The sequence below is a fragment of the Abramis brama genome (genome assembly GCF_963993115.1).
Source record: "Abramis brama genome assembly, chromosome: 2".
Lineage (NCBI taxonomy): Eukaryota > Metazoa > Chordata > Actinopteri > Cypriniformes > Leuciscidae > Abramis > Abramis brama.
In genome coordinates this window covers 65,785,111-65,809,180 of record NC_139964.1, presented here as the reverse complement: position 1 = coordinate 65,809,180, position 24,070 = coordinate 65,785,111, and the positions used below count along the sequence as shown (strand labels likewise).

Below are 24,070 nucleotides of genomic sequence, written 5' to 3'. Positions count from 1 at the left end.
GCAAACATTTAAATGATTATAAATTATATTAAATCTTGTATTTAGCTTTAAAGCTGTTTAAATCATAACTAATTCGTCTTGTTTTTAATCATTATTCTTTATGAATGCACACTAACTACTTTGTGTCCATGTGCATATATTCAGTGTGGGACTCGATGAAGCTGCCTTTGCTGTATGGGATCTGTGCTTCAGTAACTGTGGGTGTCTTCTCTCTGGTCCTGGGCCTGGTCTGTGCTCACTGCTGCTGTAAAACAGCTACAGCGACTCCACGCTCTCGCAACAAACTCATGGAGCTGGAGATGGATTGACAAAGACAGTACAGTTGTCCTCTTCCGTCCTGGACGGCGTGGTGACAACTGATAAACGCTGGGACACGTCCCGTCACATTATGCACCGCCTGGAAGGAGCAACTACATTCTCAGAGGAAATAACTACTGAATCAGAGCCAACGACCAGGGCGAATCACTCAAATATTGCACTAAACACATTCTTATATCAGCCGAGAACACTTTTGTTGGATTTATCAACTGTCTGCATTGAAACAAGAAGTGTTAAAGAACACTTTTTTTACACTCTGAGGAGATACCTGCCAAGATCCAAGCAGATTTTGACAAATTGAAGGATTATTTTACACTACATCAAGCTCCAAAGAGACTGTTTGCTTCCAGATCAGGGTTTAAAGATACTAGTTTATACCATGATTCTTCTGAATATGGTGCTACTCTCCTTCTGCAAGACGTGGGAGGAGCTGAACCCAAGTCACAATGGGAAAGACGATGTTTTATCTGTGATTTTGTGACGTTGTTCATTGTCGTACTGTGTGCATCACTCAGTTTTGTTTCCCAACCCATCCAGAGTCGACCAGTTCTGACCAACCCATCCCTCTAACTAGCCAAACGTTATCAACTGGTTAACTGTAATGCGATAGGGGCGGTCACACTACATTTTAAGCATTAATAGAAATTAATTTAGACCTGAAAGAATATATCATGTTTGAAGATTTATTTGATTTTTTGTTTTGTTTTTTAGATACAGGATGAATTCACAATGTTAAAATATACCTTTTCTCCTGTTTCCAGTGACAAAACAACCCAGCTGTCGAGCTAGCTAGCTAGCAACACTCTAGCAACCATCTAGAGCACCTTAGCAACTGTTTAGTAACACCTAAGGAACTGATTAGCAACTCTGCAGTGAACACTAAAAAAAATGCTACCTAGCAACAGCTTAGAAAACACCCAGAGCACCATGACAACAGCCTAGAAAACACCCAGAGCACCATGACAACAGCCTAGAAAACACCCAGAGCACCATGACAACTGCATAGAAACGCCCTAGCAACTACCTACAACACTCTAGTAAGCACTAATAGCATCCTAGCAACAGCCTGGAAATCACTTTAACAATCGTAGCAACCACCCAGAACACTATAGCAACTGTATAGAAATGCCCTATTAACTACAGCATTCTAGCAAACACCAAGAGCATCCTAGCAACTGCATAGAAACTCCCTAGCAACTACCTACAACACTAAAAAAAACACTAAGAGCATCCTAGCAACAGTCTGGAAACCACTTTGAACACCATAGCAACTGCTTAGATACACCCTAGCAACTACTTACAGCATTCTACTGCAGCAAAGATCAAGAACATCCTAGAAACAGCTTAGAAACCACTTTGAACAATGTAGCAACTGCATAAAAGTGCCCTAGCAATTCTACAAAACTCTGAGCATCATAGCAACCAACTAGAACACCATAACAACTGCATGGAAACGCCCTAGCAACTACCAAAACAATCTACTGTAGCAAAGACCAAGAACAAACCAATAAACCAGTTTTACACTTTGACTCGCCCTAGCAACTCTACAAGACTTTGCGCATCATAGCAACCAACTAGAACACCAGAACAACTGCATAGAAACGCCCTAGCAACTACCAAAACAATCTACTGTAGCAAAGACCAAGAACAAGCCAATAAACCACTTTGAGCACCATAACAACTGCCCGGAACACCATAGCAACTGCATAGGAACGCCCTGTCAACCCTACAACACTCTGAGCACCATAGCAACCACCCAGAACACAATAGCGACTGCATAGTAACACCCTAGTAACTACATACTCCATCAGAGCAAACCTAGTTTGTCTGTAACACCCTTTGTAAAGCGAGCCTCAAAGTTTCTCTTTCTGTAGTGTAAGTTCATGTCCTCTAAACAGGCACTGATGTCTGAATGAGCATTTGATGATCAGCCAAGAGGAGAATCAGTGATGTAAATGTTCCTAATCACCCAAGCGGGGTCAGAATCACCCAACTTAAAAGATAGAAGTCCTACGCACATTCTCACACAGCCCGTGTTTACAAGCGCAGAGGCGGCCTTTGCAGTTCACAGGCTCGTTTCAAAGAAACCGTTAAAGGAATAAAAAGAGACAAAAACATTATATGCAATGTGATTGCAATTACTTTATCTCTGTTACATTTACAATGTTACCTCATATTTCTCTCTCAATAGTCGCATTATAAACACATTCTATCTCTTTAATCAGAACTATTGTTACAATCACGACCGAAAACAAAAACACCATTCAATCTTCGTCCTTTGGCTGAAATGGATTGATACTAAAACCGCTTAAATCCTTGTATTAAAGAGTTAGTCATTGAATCATTCAGTCAAATGATTCGTTCAAAATGTTTGGATCTTATTGTTTTCGTTGGCAAAACAGAGGAAGATAGACAATATCGACAATATTTTGTCTAAAGTGCAAGTCATCTAATAGCCTATTAAATTATTGTTCATTGAACTGCTGTATAAAATCAATATCACATTTGCATCAATGCTGCTGATATTCAGCAAAAGAGCACTTTTGCTCGCGTGATATTGTTTATAAATATATAAAAAACTTTTACAGAGATTTTTTTCCACCATATCTTGGTTTTTTTCACCATTTTTGCCCCAAGCCCCCATTAATTTCCGCCCTGGGGTGAGTTTCCCGTACGACGACGTAACTCGCTGCTTTACCACCATAGTACGATAAATCGTTGATTGGTTAATGATGTCACGCACGTAGTTGAGTAATAACTGATTTTAATTAATCTATTTGAATCGAATTAATAGTACAGACATGGCGGAGGAAACTTTCTCATTTTTTTCTCTGTTATTTCCAGATTCAATCATAGGCTCATTCTTAACATAGTAAAACACATTCACACATGCGCACTCTTCAAAAACACTTTCAATCTCTTGACAAACTAAACGACGTAAATGACATTTGTATGTATTCTAAATAAAAGATACAGATTAGACTACTTGCTCAACAATTTTGCTCAAGATAAGGATTTATTAAGTCCACATAATGCAAACAAGAAACTGTTTCTAACCACAGGTCGAGATCTGTCGTTCAACCGCACAACTTTGCGATGCTGTTTGCGAATGTTCGTTAGAATGATGGTTTTGGAAACACAGACTCGTTGAGCTATACTGATAATGACAGAACTTGCAACCATAGTTGGCTAGCGATGCTTTCAGGAAAACACCTCTGGTGTGTGTGCGGAACGGGCTCTTCAAAGGCCTTTACTGTACATGGGTATGAATGTGTGGCCGCCCCTGGAGCTGGAGAAGTGTCGACTCATTGACTGCTACAGACAGGCTAGTTAGAGTCACACAGAGGTCATGATTCGCTTAGGATGAATCTTTGGGTCTTGAAGCTCCACTAACAGCTTGAGCAAGTAGAGCTGAAACACAATGCCATGCATTAAGGCCAAAAGACCCCCAGAACACGGATGCTTGTGTTCAGTGACGCCTCAAGGGCATCGGTCTGCCTTTTTCTGCTTTGTCTGCTTCTGAGGGCCTTTGTCTCCATTCCTGAACAAAACAAAAAAAGCCCCCGCATGAAAGATAGTGGAGATTCACAGTGTTTACACTCTGCAAACATTCTGGTTTGGGTTTGTTCTCAATCTCTTTTCCTCAGTATTAAACTTCTGCCATTTTAATTCAGCCCTAAAGGTATACACACTCCTCCTCTCAAACTTTATTTTCTAGATGATTTCAGTCTCAAGTGTGCTTGTTGGGTTTTGTAAACTTTATACTTTTTAAGAAAATGAGGAAACCGTCCCTTTGACACTGTTAGAATGTTCACCATTGAAAATGAAGCGATGTCATCATGCAAACTGAACAGCGATTGGTCTTCGTTCTTGACTTGATTTGCATACTGAATTGTGATTGGTGAAAGACTGTTGAGTGGGTTATTGAATGAGTGACATGGTTAACCAGCGGGTTAAAGGTGGACACAATAGATAATAAGCATGTAAAATTAATACAGAGTTATTTTAGAAGGAACAGGATATGATGTCATGGTCCAGTGCTTTTGTTTTCAAAAAAGTAATAAATTATCAATAATAATAATAAATTCAAAATGTTATAATATTAACTGCCTCATCTTGCGTATGTGTATAACTCATTACGATTTGTTCAAAAGTTTAGTGCCTGTAAGATTTTTAATGGTTTTAAAATAAGTCTCTTCTGCTCACGAATGCTGCATTTATTTGATCAAAAACAGTAATATTATGAAATATTAATACAATTTAAAACAGCTGTTTTCTATGTGAATATATGGTAAAGTGTAATTTATTCCTGTGATCAAAGCTGAATTTTCAGCATCATTACACCAGTCTTCAGTGTCACATGATCCTTCAGAAATCATTCTAATATGATGATTTGATGCTCAAGAAACATTTGTGATTATTATCAATGTTGAAAACAGTTGTACTTCGATTAATAGAAAGTTCAAAAGAACAGCATTTATTTTAAATAGAAATCTTTTGTTTTCTGTTTGTCACATTTATTCATTTATTATTTTAAAAATCTAAATCTTTTGAACTTTACTGTATAGCCGAGAACTAATACCTAAACCTATCTAAAACCTGTACAATTATGTTGCTGCCTTGCAAATTCTCCTGTTTCTTTGTGGAAATGCAAATGTAGTTTGCCATAGGCATTCACTTGCAAATTTTATCCTTTCGCATGGGGTCGTGTGCAGATAAATCTGAAATAGCACATTATTTATGATAATTGTCATCTTAATGACCACACGTCATTTGTGCAGAATTCTTTATGACAGCGCCGTATATTTTTATGCATGTGTCAATAAGGTTTTGGCAAATGCATTTGCAGCACTGGAAGGAAATGACAGTCTCTTCATTCACCTGCTTTTTTTTTTTTTTTCACTTGCTGGGAAACTCTTCTGCTGTAATTGCTGCTGATTGGCTGTGTGGGACTGGGAAGACGTTCGTCAACTGTGTGACGGGCAATTTGTTCGCTCTGTGTTGCGGCATGTTCCACTTTCCTCTTCTTTTCTTTTTTTAGCTGCAGTCTGTCGCTCTTCTCGAATTCACTCTAATTTGACACTCTCACTTATATTTGCAGTTCTGCTCTTGAGGCAACCCTGCTGAACCTCATATAGAAACATGTATAAACCAGTGCAAAAAAACATGCACTGGTACAGCAATTGTAGAGCAATACTTTTATATGATCATCATAATTTTACACCATGGTACAGTATCACAAATATTATCATAGTGCTAGAAAAAAAAAAAAGCATTATCTTGGTGCATATACAAAACAACATGTTTTACTATGGTCCCATGTACAAAATAGTATGATAATACCATGGTAAATTTTGGAAAGTGTCATCTCAAATATTAGGTGTCTTTGTTTGATCCTGTCGCTAACTCATAAACATTGTGCCATTTTCCAGTGGCTTGTAAAAGTCTCCGGACTGAGTTGTGAAATACAGTGAGGAGTGTAATGAGAACATCACTCTCTGCTCCTCAGTGTAAATGTTAAACCGCAGCGCTCAGACAGACGAGAAATCCGTTGGTGTCTCGTCAACGTCATGGCAACAATGTAAACCCACCATGGTGAGAAACAGTGGAGAGGAACGGATTTACACTCAAGTTCTTAGTCACTGTGCCAACACATATTGTGCATGCTTATGAATATATTTGCACGATATACACATTTATTAAAAGACTTTTAGGTCATATTTCACTGCAAATTCAAAACGGAAAAAAAGTGAGCAAATTGTAATGGTCATACAACAGTTTTTGTGTTTTATATATATTTATGCATATATAGTACATTACCATACATACAGTATGCAGTATATAGAGGCAGTAAGATTTTTATTCAGCAAGGATGTATTCAATTGATCAAAAGTAAGATTAAAGACATTTATAATGTTACAAAAGATTCTATTCCAAATAAATGCTGTTCTTTTGAACCATCTATTCATCAAAGAATCCTGAAAAATAAAATGCATCCTGGTTTCCATTAAAATATGAAGCAGCACACTGTTTTCGACATTGATAATAATCAGAAATGCAGCAAATCCACATTTAGAATGATTTCTGAAGGATCATGTGACACTGAAGACTAATGTAATGATGCTGAAAATTCAGCTTTGATCACAGGATATAAATTACACTTTAACATATATTTACATATAAAACAACTGTTTTAAATTGTAATAATATTTCCATTTTTACTGTATTTCTGCTCAAACTAATTCAGCATTGGTGAGCAGAAGAGACTTCTTTCAAAAACATAAAAAAAATCTAAGGGTGAGATATAACTCCACGCTGACAATGCTGGATCGATGTGCCTGTGCTCAAACAGGTCCAGTTCTCCTTGTAAGGCCGTCTGCTGCACAGGGCACACATCCATCCATCACTGAGCGAGTGTGTGTTGCCATCGAGTCTCTGCAGTTGCTCTCATCCATATGACACTTTCCATGCCAGACTGAAAATGCTTAGTTTAACCCTTAAAGTTTCTGATTTGCACACTGACATGCTGTTTATTGCATACTGCACAGTACATAGGCCTACTGTTTTTAAAGGGGTCCTTTTACAAAGTCTTGATTTTGTTTTTGGCGTGTACTAGAATACGTTTTCATGCTTAATTGTTCAAAAAACGCATTATTTTTCACATATTTTACATTATTACAGCCCCTCTCTCCCCAGTCTGGTTGAATGCGTCATTTTCGATGAAGCCCCTCCTTCTGAAATATACGAAATGTGCTGTGATTGGTTAGCTGGCCCAGTGTGTTGTGATTGACAGTGCTTAGCACGTGTTCGGGAAATGTCCCGCCCCTTCATAACCTCAAGCTCTACTCAGATGCAAATATTAACAATGGCGTCAATTTCAAACCATTTCGAGCACGATTCAGACCCTGACAATGTTTAAAAAACAAAGATTGTGCTGAACGGATATCAAACACGGAATGCACAGGATGGTTCAGGGTGGTATGTTTTTTTTATTATTTTATTTTTTATTAAACAGTAGATACAATGTTATCCACCATTTTGTGTTGTCACCAACCCGGGAAGAAGCTCGTTGTAGTTCCTACCAGCCGTTTGTTGTAGTCCTTAAAAGTGATTTCTGTTAAAGTAAAAAGCATCTCCCTTTGCTTTGAACTTTGAGTGTCGTAACTTTGCAGATGTTGTTTATGCTCAAACAGCAACATTACACACTAACTAAAGTTAGAAAAGTGAATCATAATCAACGCTGCAGGTAGAGGAGATGATGCACCAGATGAGGCACTTACTGATCCTGGAATAACATTATCCTTTGTCTCTGGAAAAGGGCGCTGAACTTGGGTCTTTAACTCGACCTCCAGCTCTTTCAGTCGGACATCACGCCACGTCTCAAGCTCAAGTGCCCGGATGTTTAGCAGCTGACTCTGATATTGTTGCCGACTTAATTCCAGGTCTAATTCTTTTAAACGTATTGCCAACCGTTTCTCATCCGGTGAAGGGGCAACGGGATCTATGCCATCGACTTCGCCAGATTTGTGGTCTGCCTCCTTCAGATAGTTCTAGGTTAAAAGCAACACCCGGAGCCACACCCTCTTCCGGTAAGATCCTTTGTTTTACAAGCTCAATGCGCAACATCTCCTTTTTAAGTACATGACGAGGTTTGTAAATATCAAAAAAATCTGCAATCACTAATAAATCGTCTTTACAAACGTCTTTAAAAATTTAAATCCCCAACTCCCTAATCCAAAACAAACAATAAAGATCAAACGAAAAAAGTGGCGTCGGTCTCCCTACCTCCCAAATCCAATACACAAGTATATACAGGTAAAAGAGCAAATAAATCAGTGCAGGGGTAATCTGGAAACTAGGTCGTTAAACAGGCGGTAGTCATTATCACGAATATGGCAGTTCACAAGAAACAAACAAACTCTTCTCTCTTAAACAAATTCTCAAATAATACACTAAGTAGCAAAGTCAGGCAAGACAAGTGTAGCGAGTGAGCACAAGGCTAATGAAAGCAGTAACGAAGGAGGCTTTCATACACGTCCAGGTGTCAGCTGATCAATCAGGGCGTGGCACCAATCAGACTGCAGGAACCAATCCGGTCTTCTTCCTGGATAAAAACAAACACCTCCCACAACAGCATACACACACACAAACACATATACAGACCAAAAGGGACGTAACACAAGGACCCCGTTAAAAATGCACATTACGCAACACGTTTGCTGTGTTCACACCCATGTTGTAATCACAGAATTAACGAGATGACTCGTACATGAGCTGTACACGGACTCAAAATGCTACTAACTGCAAAATTAATCTGCAGTAGAGCTCACAGGAAATTCCCAGTTCTATGAGGATGTGAATGAAGTCGGAATCTTGTAATTACGGTAATTCCGACATTTCGTAAACACACCTATTATTTCAAAACAGTTGCTGCGTTCACACCATGGCTGTTCCACTCCTAATTTTTATGCCCTTTACTCACTTACTTCCCTCTGTCTTGTGGACTCGGATGTGCATCATTGCACAAGTATTATGCGATTAAATCTCAACATAATTAAAATATTATACACTATTATGCGATTAATTCTCAAAATAATCGATATATGATACACTACATCCGCCGCAGCGGTCACATGGTACAAGAGCTCTCAGAAAATTCCCATTTTACAAGCTGTAATTACGATCTCTGAGGGCATGAACGCTTTTTACAATCTTGAGTTGTTTTTAATTTGAGTCTGATTTCGGAACACCTTATTTCTGCCAAATAGGTATATATTTACACAAAATTGGATTTAAAATGCCAGATATGGCAGATGGTATTTAAAAAAAAAAAAAATCTGTTTATGTTAAAATACTGAAGTTGACATTAGTTCTGGTTCATAATTGGAAATGAAAGATGCATTGTGGGCTACAGATGGTATTTCACAGTGCACGTTTCTGCAAATAAGGTCATTATGCTGCACACCATATGCATACTGTAGAAGTACAATCTAGGCTACACCTCATTCAAACTGAATATAAAGCTAGTGATACACTCATAACAGATGAGCAGAATATCATGCAGATTGTGAAGTGGAGTGAGTTTTGGGATCCATTCAAGGCAACAGAAGGATCCTTGTCGGCGCACCTCATGTTCACAAAACCACTCTAAACATCCTTCCTGACCATATACAACACTCAGTAAACGCACAGTAAACTAAACGGACAGGACGGCCCGCGCATTAAACCAATCTATAAACTATTTTCTGTTTGGACGGAGAATGCTAAAGGCCAACTGAGAAGTTACAATCAGACTAGGTTTCAGCAGCATATTCAGGTTTCTTGTAAAGCCATCTTGTCTCCTTGTGTTTAATACACATCAGTTTCATGGCCGGTCTAAGAATAGTGAAGTGCGTTCTGAGAAACACTTGCTTTGATATTCTGCTATCTAATGCAGTGGCATATTAAAGTCTGGTATTTCAGAGGAGCTGTAACTGTCCTTTAGTCTATGAATATTCGCTTCAGATAATGTCAGCAGTAATTCTCCAAGCTGTTCATTTAAAGATTAAAGTGACTGATCGTTAAAAAAGTCCAACTTTAAACATCAAAGGCATCGAATGTACGTTTATTTGTGGATTAAACTGACAGGGTCGCATATACTGTTAATCATTTCATGGGAAAGAAAAAGACAAGATGTCTTTAATATAACAGTTTTTCTCCAAGACTGCAATGAGATTAAATAGAGAGTGAATTGAGACTCTTTTTTTGCATCACATGCATCTCAACAATATCTCAAACTGTGCTCAATAAACCAGTCAGCAATCTAAAGATATCAGATATGAACTCATCTTAGATGACAACTACAGTCACTCAGTCAGTCTGTTCTTATTAATTTTAGGAGAAATATTTGAGGCAAAAAAAAAAAAAAAAAACATAACATGAGAGCTCAATAAACAGTGCTGACATTAACTAAAACTAAATCTAAAATAGGCCTAGTTTTTGGTAATTGAAATAAAGCTGAAAAATAAAATATATGCTAAATATTAGATTTTTTTTTTTTTTTTTTTTTTTTTTTTTGCCTTAGCAGCTATAAATTGAAGAATAAAATTGCTAAAACTAAAACAAAAATCTGAAAAAACAGAAAATAAAAATATAAAAGCACATTTAATAGCATATAAACAATACCAAAATAATGTTACTAATAAGTGTCCTGAGATATGAAAGAGCATCTTCATCTGGGATGTTCACATACATTGTGATGTATTTATGAGAAACATTTATTTTTCTCTTCCTCTCCCCGTTTTCAATCATTTCTCGTGAACACAGGTCTTTTGGTTTCCTAAAATGGTCTGATGAGCTCCATCTGTGCCCGTGGTTATCAGAAACATGTCCACCTCTTGTCATAGAAACATGTCCACTGCGGTTCGATCATTAGCGTTCATGATAAGCGTCTTCTGGCGGCGAGTCTTGTCGGCACGTTTAGCGCTCGAACTCTTGCGTCATCATCGTAAGGCAGCGAGCGACTCGGGCACTGGTGAGGCCTTACATGCTTTCATTGTTGGTTGAGTGACAAAAATAGCATGTCCTCATTATTACAACATGTAAAGTTTTGTGTTCCACACCACATGAAGCAAACGCTCTCACTCTCTGACGGCTTTGAGGAAGAAGTGCTCTTTTATGCCACGGTCTCTGTCGATCTCCAGTGGATGTCATTGACCTACAAAGAGTGAAAGTCATTGTGTGTTCAGTGCTTGCAGCTGAATGAAGCCATTTCATCAAGCACAACTATGCTATACTGAGTATGTGCTACATTTGAATTTGAATTTAGCCCCGCCCCTTCTGTAGCCCTGCCCCTTCTGTAGCCCCACCCCTTCTGTAGCCCCACCCCTTCTGTAGCCCCACCCCTTCTGTAGCCCCACCCCTGTTCAGTGCTGCGCTCCTTGTGTTCTGTCTTCTGGTTTATATTTCCACAACATGAAGGTAAGATCTTACGGATTTATGAATGAACCGCTCGTTTTAAAGTCTTCCCGGTCTACTGGCATTTGTTGTGACATCCACTTCAAACATTACAATGCTTAAAAGATAACTTTCATTAACACTACAATAAGTAAATCCACTTAACCAGATAATTACTCTTAGACAGCAATGCCGAATCTACAGAGCTACCGCAAAAATGGAAGTTCAAACACAAAATTCAAAAGATGGCTGTGCCCTTGTTTGGGTTGTATGAATGAAATTCTACAAGCGTCAGTTGTGTCGCTTCACATTCATAAATCCCCTCCCATGGCCTCTATTTATTAAAGGGATATTAAAGTCCATCGAATGTGCACTTCAGAATCTCGCCGGATTTCTAAGTGGTTGTTATATTATTGTGGCTGTTTGCTAGAATATTACTCTGTGGTTGCTATGGTTTTCTAGTGGTCGCTAAGGTGTTGCTACTAGGGTGTTCTTGATGGTTGCTAGGGTGTTGTTATGTGGCTATCTGGGTGTTGCTCTGTAGTTTTTGCAACCCTGTATCTTCACACGGCATTAATAACACCAAGATCTTGGGTTTGATTCCCAGGACCTGTATGAACTGATAAAATGTACTCTTATTTAGGGTCCTTTCACACCTACCGTGTTTGGTCCGGATTTTCTGACTTTTCAGTTTGATCCGAATCAAAATCACAGGTGTGAAACCTCCCCTGGACCACGGTCCGGACCAAACAGACGAAATTTGGTCAGAAGAAAAGAGGTAGTCTCGGTCCGGATCAAACTGAACAAAGGTTTGGTTCGTTTCTAGTGTGAAAGCATTTTCTGTATGGTTCGGACTTTCAGAACATTTACAGGAAGTTCCGAATGTTCCCGCAGGATTGCTCGCAGTCTTCTCCTCCTTTCCTGCTGGCGACCATAAAATGTTCGCACAACGAGGACGTTGATTTGGCGAATGTGAACTCGCCTGGAGTATAGCTGGAGCTGCAGGGAGTAATGCCGTAATAATAACAGTATAGTGGCAACGATATGCGTCTGTTCATTCATTCTTGTCAAAGTTTTTATTTATTTTTTCATTCAATTTCAATTTTAATTTATTAATGGATAGCCCCTTGAGATGCAACATCTCATTTTCAAGAGGGTCCAAATACACATATACATAATACAACAGAAAAAACAAAAACAAACAAACAAGCAAACAGACAAAAACAAATGCTCAAAACAATTGAGTTACTAGGCAGCTTACACCGTCACCCCAAACCAAAAACACAACATAGCTCAGACATGTTATAGCTATCTCAATAAGCACATAACATTTACCTCATTACACAATTGGAACCCATAATACATAAGAAATTCAATGTGAAAAGGTATCACATAAAAAAACAAAGGTCGAATCTACAGGAGGTAAGTCAATTAGACAATTACATAAAACAAAAGACCATTACAAGCAATACTATTCAGTCCAACATCAGTAACATTCTTGTCAAAGTTACTCATCGAATTGACAACACGCTGACGTCAGACGCACGTCCGCTTACAAACCAATCAATGTCAAGATGCAGCCCACAGAGATGATGCCGACACGACGCAAGTACGTCATGTAAAGTTCTTTAGTGCGCTCGCATAATTGCAATGTGAAACCAAACCAAAACTTACCGAATGTATAAAATGCATCAAAACATGAACTTTGGTTCGGACCTTTGTGCGACTCTCAGGTGTGAAAACACCCTTAAATGCAATGTAATAAAATATTCATAAAGAAACTATGTATTATTTGAGGTATTGTTCATGTCTGTAGCACAAATGGTGCTAATTATTGTGATCTCTATCCCAATAATATATTTACATTCATTCATTTATTCATTTAGCAGATGCTTTTATCCGAAGCGACTTGCAATAGAGGAACATAATCTATTCATCACTTTGCCAACCATAATCATAATGTACAATGCCAGCACGAAAGTGCACATAGAAGGAGGGATCTTCTGTCGTCCTCTACTCTACTACACAGCGCTCAGACACAGAATCAGTCGGAGCCGGTGTTGAGACAACCCAAGGGTTCGACTAACCTATTTCTCTTCTTTCTATTTGTGTTCAATGGCTGCTGGGGCCTGAAGCCGCGGTCAAAGGAAGTGTCACTAGTAGCAAAACTATCCTGGCGATGAAGAACATAAGATAAGATAATAAGATGAAGAACACCTCGAAATAAGATTTTGTTAATCATTTATCCACTCTCATGTCTTTTGAAATCCCTATGATTTTGCATTTTCAAGCAAAATGCATATACAAGCAATCAAAGTAAATGGTGACTTTCTGTTATTGATCATTTTGGAAATGGAAGACCCAGTCAAGTGCACTGCATTGTGGAAGACCATAACCAGCACAATATGCAAAGTATGCATACAGAAAATGTGCATATTGGGCAAAAGTGTGCAAATGCATAATATACTGCTAAAATAGTAAGAGTAATATGTTAGTATACTAATGCAGATATAGCCACAGGGTTTGCAGCACACGTCCTCAGATGCCTGCTTTGGTCTTCACTACATGTTTGAACACTGTCAGCTTTGAGCTCTTCTGCCCCCTAGTGCATACTGAAAGAGAGCTGTCAATCAAAACTGTACTCCAGGGAGGAAGGAGGTGGGGTACTGTTTTCAAAAGCTGTCATGCTAGAAATTTCCAACATTACACATACAAAAATTACGGAATACCATATCATGATCCGTGTCCGGGAAAAAAGATACATTTTCAGTCACCTTGTGTGTCCAAAAAACTGACATATTACACATTTTTTTGTTATTGTACAGAGCTGGACTGTATATATAATTTATATTATGATAGACTACACAGTACAGCACTAAACAGACTGCGATTTCACACTAGTGTTGTATTGTGTTTATAGCCTTGACCTACATAGTCACACCTGGCCTCTACGACTACATACAAAAAGATCTTTATCTACTCATGTACTCAGTGATTGTATAACGCTTCTTCTTCATGGAAACTTCTGAACTGAAAGACGATGCTGCCACCGTCTGATGATTATATGTAGTTGCAGGCATTCCACTGCCACTTGCATTTATGGTGCACACATATTAAAGATATTACAATATAATAGTTGTGATACAATAAATAAATCATCATCATTCATAATCAAGACAAATACAGACACAAATGTAGCATACCCTACTCTGATGTATTACCTACACCAAAATAGCACTTTCCATGTGAAAACATTTTCCCCACATGTTTTGAAGATGAAAATGTTATCTCATGTCATGTTCCTGTTGATGTGGTGTCATCATCTGTGGGTTCGGTTATCTCTACTGGTTATCTGGTTCATGTTAGCACTCACAGATAGTATGCTGAACATGAAGAGAACATGAAGAGATCGTTATAACAACAGTTAGATGATGCTGTCTCTAATGAAAAGGTTTACTATGGCAATAATGACAAAATACCAGTGATTACTACCTGTAGATTGATATGGGATCTTGTTTAAACAGCGTTCAAAAAACAAACTTATCTTTTTATTAGATAGATAGTGATTTTATTGCAGTAGCCTATAGTTAAGTCTGTCTGTTTAGATTATCAGCAACCCAGAAAAATTAAAGCACTCTATCAAAAAAAAAACAAAAAAAACATGACCTATTCTTTGAGTACCATATTAACCTCATGAAACAGGATATAATATATGTTATATTATCATTGATATTTTATTATAAACAATACAGTAAATAGTCCTGCTCTGTACAAAAAAAGGTTTTTTTAGACATGTATGCATAGATTTAATATTAATCATTCAGTAGCCTATTAAGCTTTTTTTGATCCACTTCAAATGTTGACTACTGTGTATATGTGTATGTATATGTGTGTGAAATGTGTCATTTAAGTGAAATTACTGAATTTAAATATACGAGCTTGATAAAAATGATCATTCTAGAAGAAAATTTCAGATGGCACTTTAGAGGCTTTTGCATCTGAACTCTTAATATATATATCATGTTAAATTCACATCAATAGTAGTACTCTAGTAACGTACCTGGCTTGGAGAACTATGTCAGGCTACGAGTCTCTGATGACTTCACTGTACCACCACATCACACATCACTTCCCGCGGGTGGGCTCTAATCTCGTGGGCTCGAGCTGAACGGATGCGCGGGTTCGATGACGTCATGGGTGAGGGCGCGCGCGGGGGGAGTAAATGGATGGAGAAGATAAACTCTTTCCTCCTCACACACCGGTTCAAGTGCACTGACAGCATCTCTGGTAAGTATGTCTGAGTTTTTAACGTTTAGAAATCACATCGATCTCTGTAAGACTGTTCATGAACGGTGACGCTAATTTCAGCTAGTTTTCCATGTGTTTATTATTATTATTGTGCTTAGTGCTTATCAAGTATAACGGGTTTAACGTTAAATTGTGCATTTGAGTAACGATGGCTAAATTTTAAATAAACATCTGGTTTGATGGTAGATGACAACTAACATGGATATTAACTTTTCATGGATGATACTATTATTATTATTATTATTATTATTTACATTATTTTAAAACATTACGATTTTAACTTACATGTGTAGCATACAAGTGTACACGCCCTCTAGAGTTTCATGACTTAACTAGATATTTGTTTCATTTTTGCTCAGTGTCATAAATCCTAATTTTTAGTAGGGGAGAACGGGGTAATGTGAGACATCGGGTAATGTGAGACACCCCCTATATCTAGGAAACGGAACACAGTTTTGGTCATTTGACCATTATGTTTTCAAGCCCCTTCCATTTCACCTTGGCCATGAAGAAGAGGACCTCATGGTGCTGTAGTAAGCATGTTTTTTTCACAAAAATATTTTTTTTGCATGTAAAAGTAAATTTTCTTGCTGTCAACTTAATCAACTGTTGTGCCAAAGCAAATTGATTCAGGTAGAAAAACTTATGTCATACATGTTGTTGAACTACCAACATATAAAACCATGTGATGATGCTAGCTGAAGATAAGCCTGAATTGCTAAGAGAGATAGTTTTTTTCTAAAATGTGGCAGTGGGGTAAAGTGAGACAAATGCTGTGGGGTAAAGTGAGACATGAGGCACAAGTTAAGTTTAGTCTTAAACATATTTTAATGTAATATTACATGACATATGTTTTATTTTTAATGTCATAAACATAGTAGAAAAGCCATCATGCCAAGGCAATACACCAGGAAGAAAACCTGACGGCCCGAAGGAGAGGGTGCACTCCTCTGGGCCCCAGGCAACCCGGAGGCGCCTGTTTTCCATTACCTAGTCCGATAAGCAGGGGCGTAATTTGTGGGGGGGTTGGGGGGGAGATAACCCCCCCAATATTTAAATCTATGCATTACAACCCCCCCAATATTTATACCATGATCACATGAAAAGGAGGCATCAGGAGACATACCCAAACTTCAACCCCCCCAATGTTCAAACCAAATCTACGCCCTTGCCGATAAGAGTGTCGTCTCCCTCCTCTACAACACCCCGAGCGTCCATGTTTGGACCGTCGTTGCTCCAGCAGGAGCGCCAGCAGGTGTACGGATCTTACTTTGACCGGAGATGACCCACCCTCCCTGGGGCCGGCCCGGGAGGTCTGCGAGCATGGAGCTCTTCTTCAAATACAAGATATTTTTGGACATTTTTACAAGGAGGAATATCCTCCCGTGTGTCTTTCACACCTAGCTCACCCAGGATGGTTCACGTTCACTGTTGTGCACGCCCTGGCACCGAGGGACTGGGTGTTCAAACCAGACCCTATTTACTGGAAGTCTCGCCCGCACAAAGTGCACTTTCTCTGGCCTGGGTCAGGCTGTTTCTCCACCCGGTCTGACCACCACGGTTCTCTGGTCCATGTTCCTTGTCCGAGCGGAGCATTGTCCCTCCTCCACAAAGACCCAAAGATCCATTTTAGGACTGACTTTGCTCCAAACGGAGCTCCAGCGGTGGCGGACAAATCCGAATCTGGCTCAGGACGGGCCACTCTCCCTGGGCTGGCCAGGGGAGGTCTGACAGCATTTAGTTTTCCAAATGTATCACAATAATTTGGACATAGTTATTTTTTTTAGGAGGAATTTCCTCCAGTGTGCCATTCACCCTAAGCACGCCAAGGGCGTTGCACCTTCACTTGGATGCGCACCGGTGGGTCATCAAAAAATTGTGCTTAATTGACCAATCCCCATGATTCTGTTACTAGTTCTGGAATGTGTGGTTGTCAAGCTAGCTGTCAAGATTCTTACTGTTACAACATGTGTTGTTATGGAAGTTTCAGAGTGGAAAAAGTAAGTGGGTCAGTTTACCCCCAGCTGGTTCACTTTACCCCCTTGATTTCTCTGGTCTGTCTCAGTTTACCCCTAAGCTGGGGTAAAGTGAGACACAAGACCACTTTTTTAAAAACAATCATATTTTCACTGCCCTTCATCCTGAATACATTCTAATAATTTCCATTGCTAGGAAACATCCTGAATTAATGGGAAATGTGTAAATTTGACTGATATATCATTTTAGCTTGCTTAGAGGGTAACAAATGTAAAAAATGTCTCACTTTACCCCACTCTCCCCTAGATGTATGAAGTCAGTTCTCCTTAAGTTGTCCTATAGTTCATCACATTAACATCATCATCCACAAACCACTAACAAACATGAAGTTTGAGGTTATTTCACTTAAACTGAAAAATTCAAATTTCTCCAAAAGCAGATGTTTTGCATATTTACATTTCTTCAGAATATGTGTTGAAGAGCATGGAATAAAAAAAAAACTTTTTTCTTCCCGAAAAACAAGTAACTTTTTTTTGTATTAAAGTCCCCCTGTAGTCAATAATTGTATCCCTTAAAACTCATCTTTGGTCACCAAAATGACATATTTAAAGTTTTTTTTTTTCCTTGAAAAAAAAAATATTCATGCCTTAAAATAGCTTGAATTTTATTTGACTTGAACTCGACGCCCTTGCCTCATTTAGTATACGCGGTTCTATGAATATGCAAATGAGTTTGCACATGGTTTGTCTTAAAGCACAATAAAAACACCCCATAGACACATTAACAGCATTAACAACTTGATTTTCACCACAGGGGGACTTTAAGAATATCAAGAATATTTTTAGCTGCAGTTAATGTTAGCTCACAAATATCCTGTCAGATTCCCTTACCGGCTGAATTTCAGATGTTGCCATCTGGATCACGCTTTAAACTCCCAAAATTCAGAACCAACAGATATAAACACTCTTTTGTACCTGCAGCCATTCTACTTTTTAATTCTATAAAGAACCATAGATAACTTATTGACTTACAACTTATTGATTGTTTAGTGTTTTTCATTGTTTTTAATCATGCCTGCAAGGTTAGGCAATCTTTGTACTGTGTGTGTGTGATTCTGTGTGTTTTGTACTATACATCTTCTGCACAACAAATTGCCCCATCGGGGACAATAAAGTAACTAACTGACTAACTAAAGAAATAAAAAATGTAATGGGAAAAATGCAAGTACAGTAACAAATGAAAAGGACAGCACTCCCTCTAAGTGCCTGATACACGGACATTTAGTTAGTTTTTAAACTGACAATATCTCTGTTTCTGTGCAATATTATCTTTTTAATAATTAATGTGCAATATTCTATGCTGCTATTTATTCCTCTAGTCCTTCAATTCTAAATAATGTAAATGTTCACCATAACAAATTTCTAATAATATAAATATTAAACATACCCACATTCCTTATATTTTCTTTATTTTTTATTTTTTATTATTTTTATATTTATATTTATTTATACTTTTATATTATATATTCTTTATTTATCTACTTTATTACTATTTCTTCTTTTTCTCATGCTTGACAGGTGGGCAATTGTGACAAAGAATTTCCCCTCGGTAAAGGGTATTCTGATTCTGATTCTGATTCTGATTTCATAAAGTGTAACACTGTCTGTAGACAATCGACTAAAATACTAAAAAGTTGTACTTTTATTTCCTGATCTGTACCATGTTTGCTAAATGTCTATTTTTTGTCTCTCTTTTAGAATTATTTGCTACATGTGGCCCACCGAATCGTATGTCTTGATCCATCAACAAAATAAAAAATGGCATCAACAATGGAAGCAGCAGATATCGCTGTCGTTGCCTTGTACTTCGTTCTTGTCCTGTGCTTTGGCTTTTTTGCGATGTGGAGGGCAAATCGGGGAACCGTAAGCGGATACTTCCTCGCCGGCCGTTCCATGAACTGGATGATGATCGGTGCATCGCTGTTCGTCAGTAACATCGGCAGCGAACACTTCATCGGCCTCGCCGGCTCAGGAGCTGCGAGCGGTTTAGCCGTCGCTGCTTGGGAGTTTAATGCGATTTTACTCCTCCAGCTCCTGGGATGGGTCTTCATACCCGTTTACATCCACTCAGGTGTGTACACCATGCCGGAATACCTCTCCAAAAGATTCGGTGGGAAGCGGCTGAAGGTTTTCTTCGCATGCCTAACTCTCCTCCTCTACATTTTCACCAAGCTCTCCGTGGATCTTTACTCCGGAGCGCTTTTTATCCAGGAATCTCTAGGCTGGAACCTCTACGTGTCCGTAATCCTGCTTATCACCATGACCGCTCTTCTCACGGTCACTGGCGGACTAGCGGCGGTCATCTACACGGACACCCTGCAGGCTTTCCTCATGATATCGGGCGCTTTGTGCCTGATGGGGATCAGTTTAGCCAAGGTTGGAGGTCTCGAGGGTTTGCACACCAGGTACATGAACGCCATTCCCAACATAACTGCCATCGAGCTAAAAACTAACTTCACTTACACAAATTCCTGCCATGTGCATCCCAAACCAGATTCGTTCAAGATCTTAAGAGGCCCGATGGATAAAGACTTGCCATGGCCTGCTTTTCTTCTAGGCCAGACTCCAGCCTCGATCTGGTACTGGTGCGCCGATCAGGTCATAGTTCAGAGAGTCCTTGCAGCCCGTAATATTGCCCACGCTAAAGGGTCGACTCTGATGGCTGGCGTCCTAAAAGTCCTCCCGATGTTTATCATAGTGATTCCAGGGATGATCTCGCGTGTGCTTTTTGCTGATGAGCTTGCTTGCATTAGTCCAGAGCACTGCATGCAAGTCTGCAACAGCAGGGCTGGTTGCACAAACACCGCATATCCTCGTCTCGTCATGAACGTCATGCCCGTAGGATTACGAGGCTTGATGATGGCCGTGATGCTCGCCGCTCTCATGAGCGACCTAGACTCGATCTTTAACAGCGCCAGTACTATCTTTACCCTTGATATCTATAAGATGGTACGTCGTCAAGCTTCCTCCAAAGAGCTCATGATGGTGGGACGCTTGTTTGTGATCTTCATAGTGGCCGTTAGCATAGCTTGGGTCCCGTTGGTCATTGAGTTGCAAGGTGGTCAGATGTTCCTCTACATTCAGGAGGTGTCTGATTATCTTACGCCACCCATTGCTGCACTTTTCCTGCTCGGCATCCTCTGGAAACGTTGCAATGAAACCGGTGCATTCTGGGGTGGCATTGTGGGCTTCCTACTTGGAGCCACAAGACTAATTCTTGCCTTTGTCTATAGAGAGCCGGACTGTGACACACCTGATAACCGTCCGTCCTTCATCAAGGATATTCATTTCATGTATGTGGCGACTGTGTTGTTTTGGGTTTCAGGGCTTGTGACTGTAGTCGTCAGTCTTTGCACAAATCCACCAAGCAAGGAACAAATTGCTACGACTACTTTGTGGGGACTACGCAACAGGAATGCACACGCAGATGCACACATAAAAGAGAAGGGAGACGATAGCAAACTTCATCAGCTTTCAGAAGAAACTAAAAAAGAGAAGACATCAGATGAAGTGGAAATGAAACCATCATCTCAGGTTGTTCAAACAGGCCCTGAAATACTTCCAAATGGCCACTTGGAGTCTCAACACACCCACAAACATGCAGGAAGATGTGTGAAGTGTTTGGATTGGTTCTGTGGTTTTAGTAAAAGCTCAGAGGAAGCGGATTCACCTTTGGGAGATGAAATCAGGAGTGTAACTGAGATGCTCAAAGAACCTCCAAAAACCAAAATTGTCCTCAATCTTGGCCTCTTGTTAGTGTGTACACTTGGAGTTTTCTTGTTTGTATACTTCTCTTTGTAATGCTCATGATTCTATCTAATGTACAACTCAAAATGTAATGTGATGATGCCAAATGTTACTGATCCTCTTAAGTGCTGGTTACCAGTGCACTGGTCACAATGTTTGTTTGAGGACTCATATTTAATCTCTAAACATGTCAGACATTCACATTATGTTTAATTAGTACACTGACAGAGTGATCAAATTTATGTCACTGGATGTCTCATTTGACAAGCAATTTTTAAAAAATAAGAAACTATGGTAACACTTTATTTTACTGTGTCCTTGTTACACGTTACATGTATTTACATGCAACTAACCCTAATCCTTACCCTATAGTAAGTACGTGTAGTTAATTAAAATTACTCAGCACTTAAATGCATAATTACACTATAACATTGTCTCCCTGTAGTCAATAATTGTATCCCTTAAAACTCATCTTTTGATCACCAAAATGACATATTTAAAGGTTTTGTCCTTGAAAAAACATTATTTATGCCTAAAAATTTCTTGAATGTAACTCGACACCCTTGCCTCATTTAGTATGCGTGGTTCTATGAATATGCAAATGAGCCCTGCCTCCACTCACTCACTCAGCTCAGAGATCCACTCGTTGACGATCACACGTTGATCTGATTGGTTACAAGGTAGTTTGTGACGTCAGAAACACCAGCGATTTCAAAGTGTGTTTTTGAGACTGTCTTTGGTTCACTGCAGTTTTAAGGAGAAAATACTCAGCAATGGTGTCGACTTATGAACTTACACATGGTTTGTCTTAAAGCATTTTAAAAACACCACATAGACATATAAACAACATTAAAACCTTGATTTTCACCTCAAGGGGAATTTAAAACAAAGTGTAACCGAAACTTCTGAAGTTAAATTATGTAAAATGTAATGTTACCATTGAAGCTTTTTTTTTTTTTTTTGTAAAAAAAAACAAACAAAAAAACATGTCACCTACACATTTAGTGCTGATCATACCAAATCTGCTTGAATCATTAACCATATGATATTATCTTAACCTCAAGGAATTTCCCGTACAAGTTTAGCTCAGTCCACAGCATTTGTGGCGTAAAGTTGATTACTTCAAAATACATTTTCCACTGTTTTCTCACAGTTAAGTCCCTCCTTAAAAACATAATAAAATCTTGGTTACATTGGGGTATTAAACAGTACAGTACAATTGAAGTGAATGGGGCCAATCAATAAATGTTAAAATACTCGCTGTTCCAATAGTTTAGCCTCAACTCGTGCTTGTTAACATAAGTACTGTAGAAATGATTACTTAAACAGCTTTAAAGCTCAGAAAAATACACGTGGACAGAATAAAGAATGTACCTTTTTTTGCTTTATCTTTCCACAAAAATGAATTAAAAAGGATAAGTCAAAATATTCTCACAAATGCTGTTGATTGACTTTAACCCAAAGAATTCCTTCAAGTTTTGCTTATTTGCTTTTATTCTTTTCTTATTTTGTCTTTGTAACTCAGATGACTGAGATCACACTGGTGAAAGCAGTGTGTGACCTGTTAGTCGGTCTCACCACTGAAGCATCTCTGCCCACCGCTGACCCCATTAAAAACCCATAGGATTTTTTTGTGTGTTTGTTTGTCAAGACTTGTTTGTCATTCTTTAACCCCTTAACTGTCATCCTCCCACTTGCCATTTTTTTATTGCCTTTTTCTTCCCATCATATGTTTTAGTAATCATCATAAATTAGATATCATTTGAAAGCTTAAAAACTCCAAATTCATCCATATGGAAATTGGACATTGCATTAGAATGGAAACAGTATTTTAAACAGTACTTTTAGCAGGCTCCTCCCCCTAGTGGGCGGTGTCATGTTTCATATTATAAAACTATTTTACAATCAAAACTTTCTAATCTTGACAAAACACATATCGTCGGAAAGGTCTGAGACTCCACATTTGGTGACTGTTTTGTGATAGAAGTGATACTGTGACAGAAATTCATTAATTTTTTAATGCATCAAATAAATGAAATATGGCTATTTTTGGTATTACGTCTAAACAAAATCTCATAGAAACTTAAATTTTTGTGAAATTAACTTTGAATTTGGAACACAACTTGGTTAGAGAAATGGCTTTGATTTTAAAGAGTAAAAATTATTTTGTAAAATATATATTTAGATTCAAATATAAAATGTTTTATATTACATTTGTTTACATTTTCAATACATTTGTTTTACAGTAAACTTAAACTTATATTACTTTTTTACACTTTCATTTTTTGAAGTGCCTTTACTTTAGCAATAATCTGCTGTCTTCGTTAAAAAGAGACCAGCCTTAGCTCTGTATACCAATGCATTCATAAATTACAGTACAACCACTTCAGTTTGGATAGTGCATTTTCACGTCTATGCTCAGAAAGTCGGGTGACGGGTCACCGAAATCATGTGGGCTGATTAAAAACTCTTGTCCAAATAATTCAACATTCAAATATTTAACTCTCCAACCTTAAACATTTACCCTTGCTCAGCCCATGTTAGCAAAGTGACTGAAATAAAATCATTTCAGCGTCTCTCTGTCACTTTTATATTTGCTTGGCTGGTGTTCTACAAAGCTGCCTAGTTTTTAGCAGTACGATGTTGTGTATTTCTGTATTGAGGCCTTTGTGGTTTTCTTTCTTTGGAACCTCACCTACGTAGATTTGTGGCCAATTGCACTGAAG

The 24,070-nt window shown here is 38.6% G+C and overlaps 2 protein-coding genes across 3 annotated transcripts in view; both read left to right on the top strand.

The window, feature by feature from the left end:
• Nucleotides 1–4,420, top strand: part of ptgfrnb (prostaglandin F2 receptor inhibitor b) — a 44,213-nt gene extending 39,793 nt beyond the window's left edge. The window contains exon 9 of the mRNA XM_084092076.1: nt 145–4,420. Within this exon, the coding sequence (XP_083948202.1) occupies nt 145–308 (164 nt within the window). The 3' untranslated portion in view covers nt 309–4,420. The remainder of the gene's footprint in view (nt 1–144) is intronic.
• Nucleotides 4,421–15,509: 11,089 nt separating this feature from the next.
• On the top strand, nt 15,510–22,968 carry slc5a3a (solute carrier family 5 member 3a). Of its 2 annotated transcripts, XM_084106679.1 has the most exons (3): nt 15,510–15,540; nt 19,116–19,146; nt 19,296–21,866. In XM_084106679.1, exon 3 carries the CDS (start codon nt 19,356–19,358, stop codon nt 21,396–21,398), a length of 2,043 nt encoding a protein of 680 aa, XP_083962805.1. In that variant the 5' UTR covers nt 15,510–15,540; nt 19,116–19,146; nt 19,296–19,355; the 3' UTR covers nt 21,399–21,866. The 2 variants fall into 2 exon arrangements, with proteins under 2 accessions (XP_083962805.1, XP_083962806.1); XM_084106680.1 differs by lacking the exon at nt 19,116–19,146 and having other exon boundaries at nt 19,296–22,968.
• The last annotated feature ends 1,102 nt before the right edge of the window (nt 22,969–24,070 follow it).

Coding starts and splice junctions, on each gene's coding strand:
- slc5a3a (XM_084106680.1), top strand. CDS start 19,356: ATGGCATCAACAATGGAAGCAGCAGATATCGCTGTCGTTGCCTTGTAC.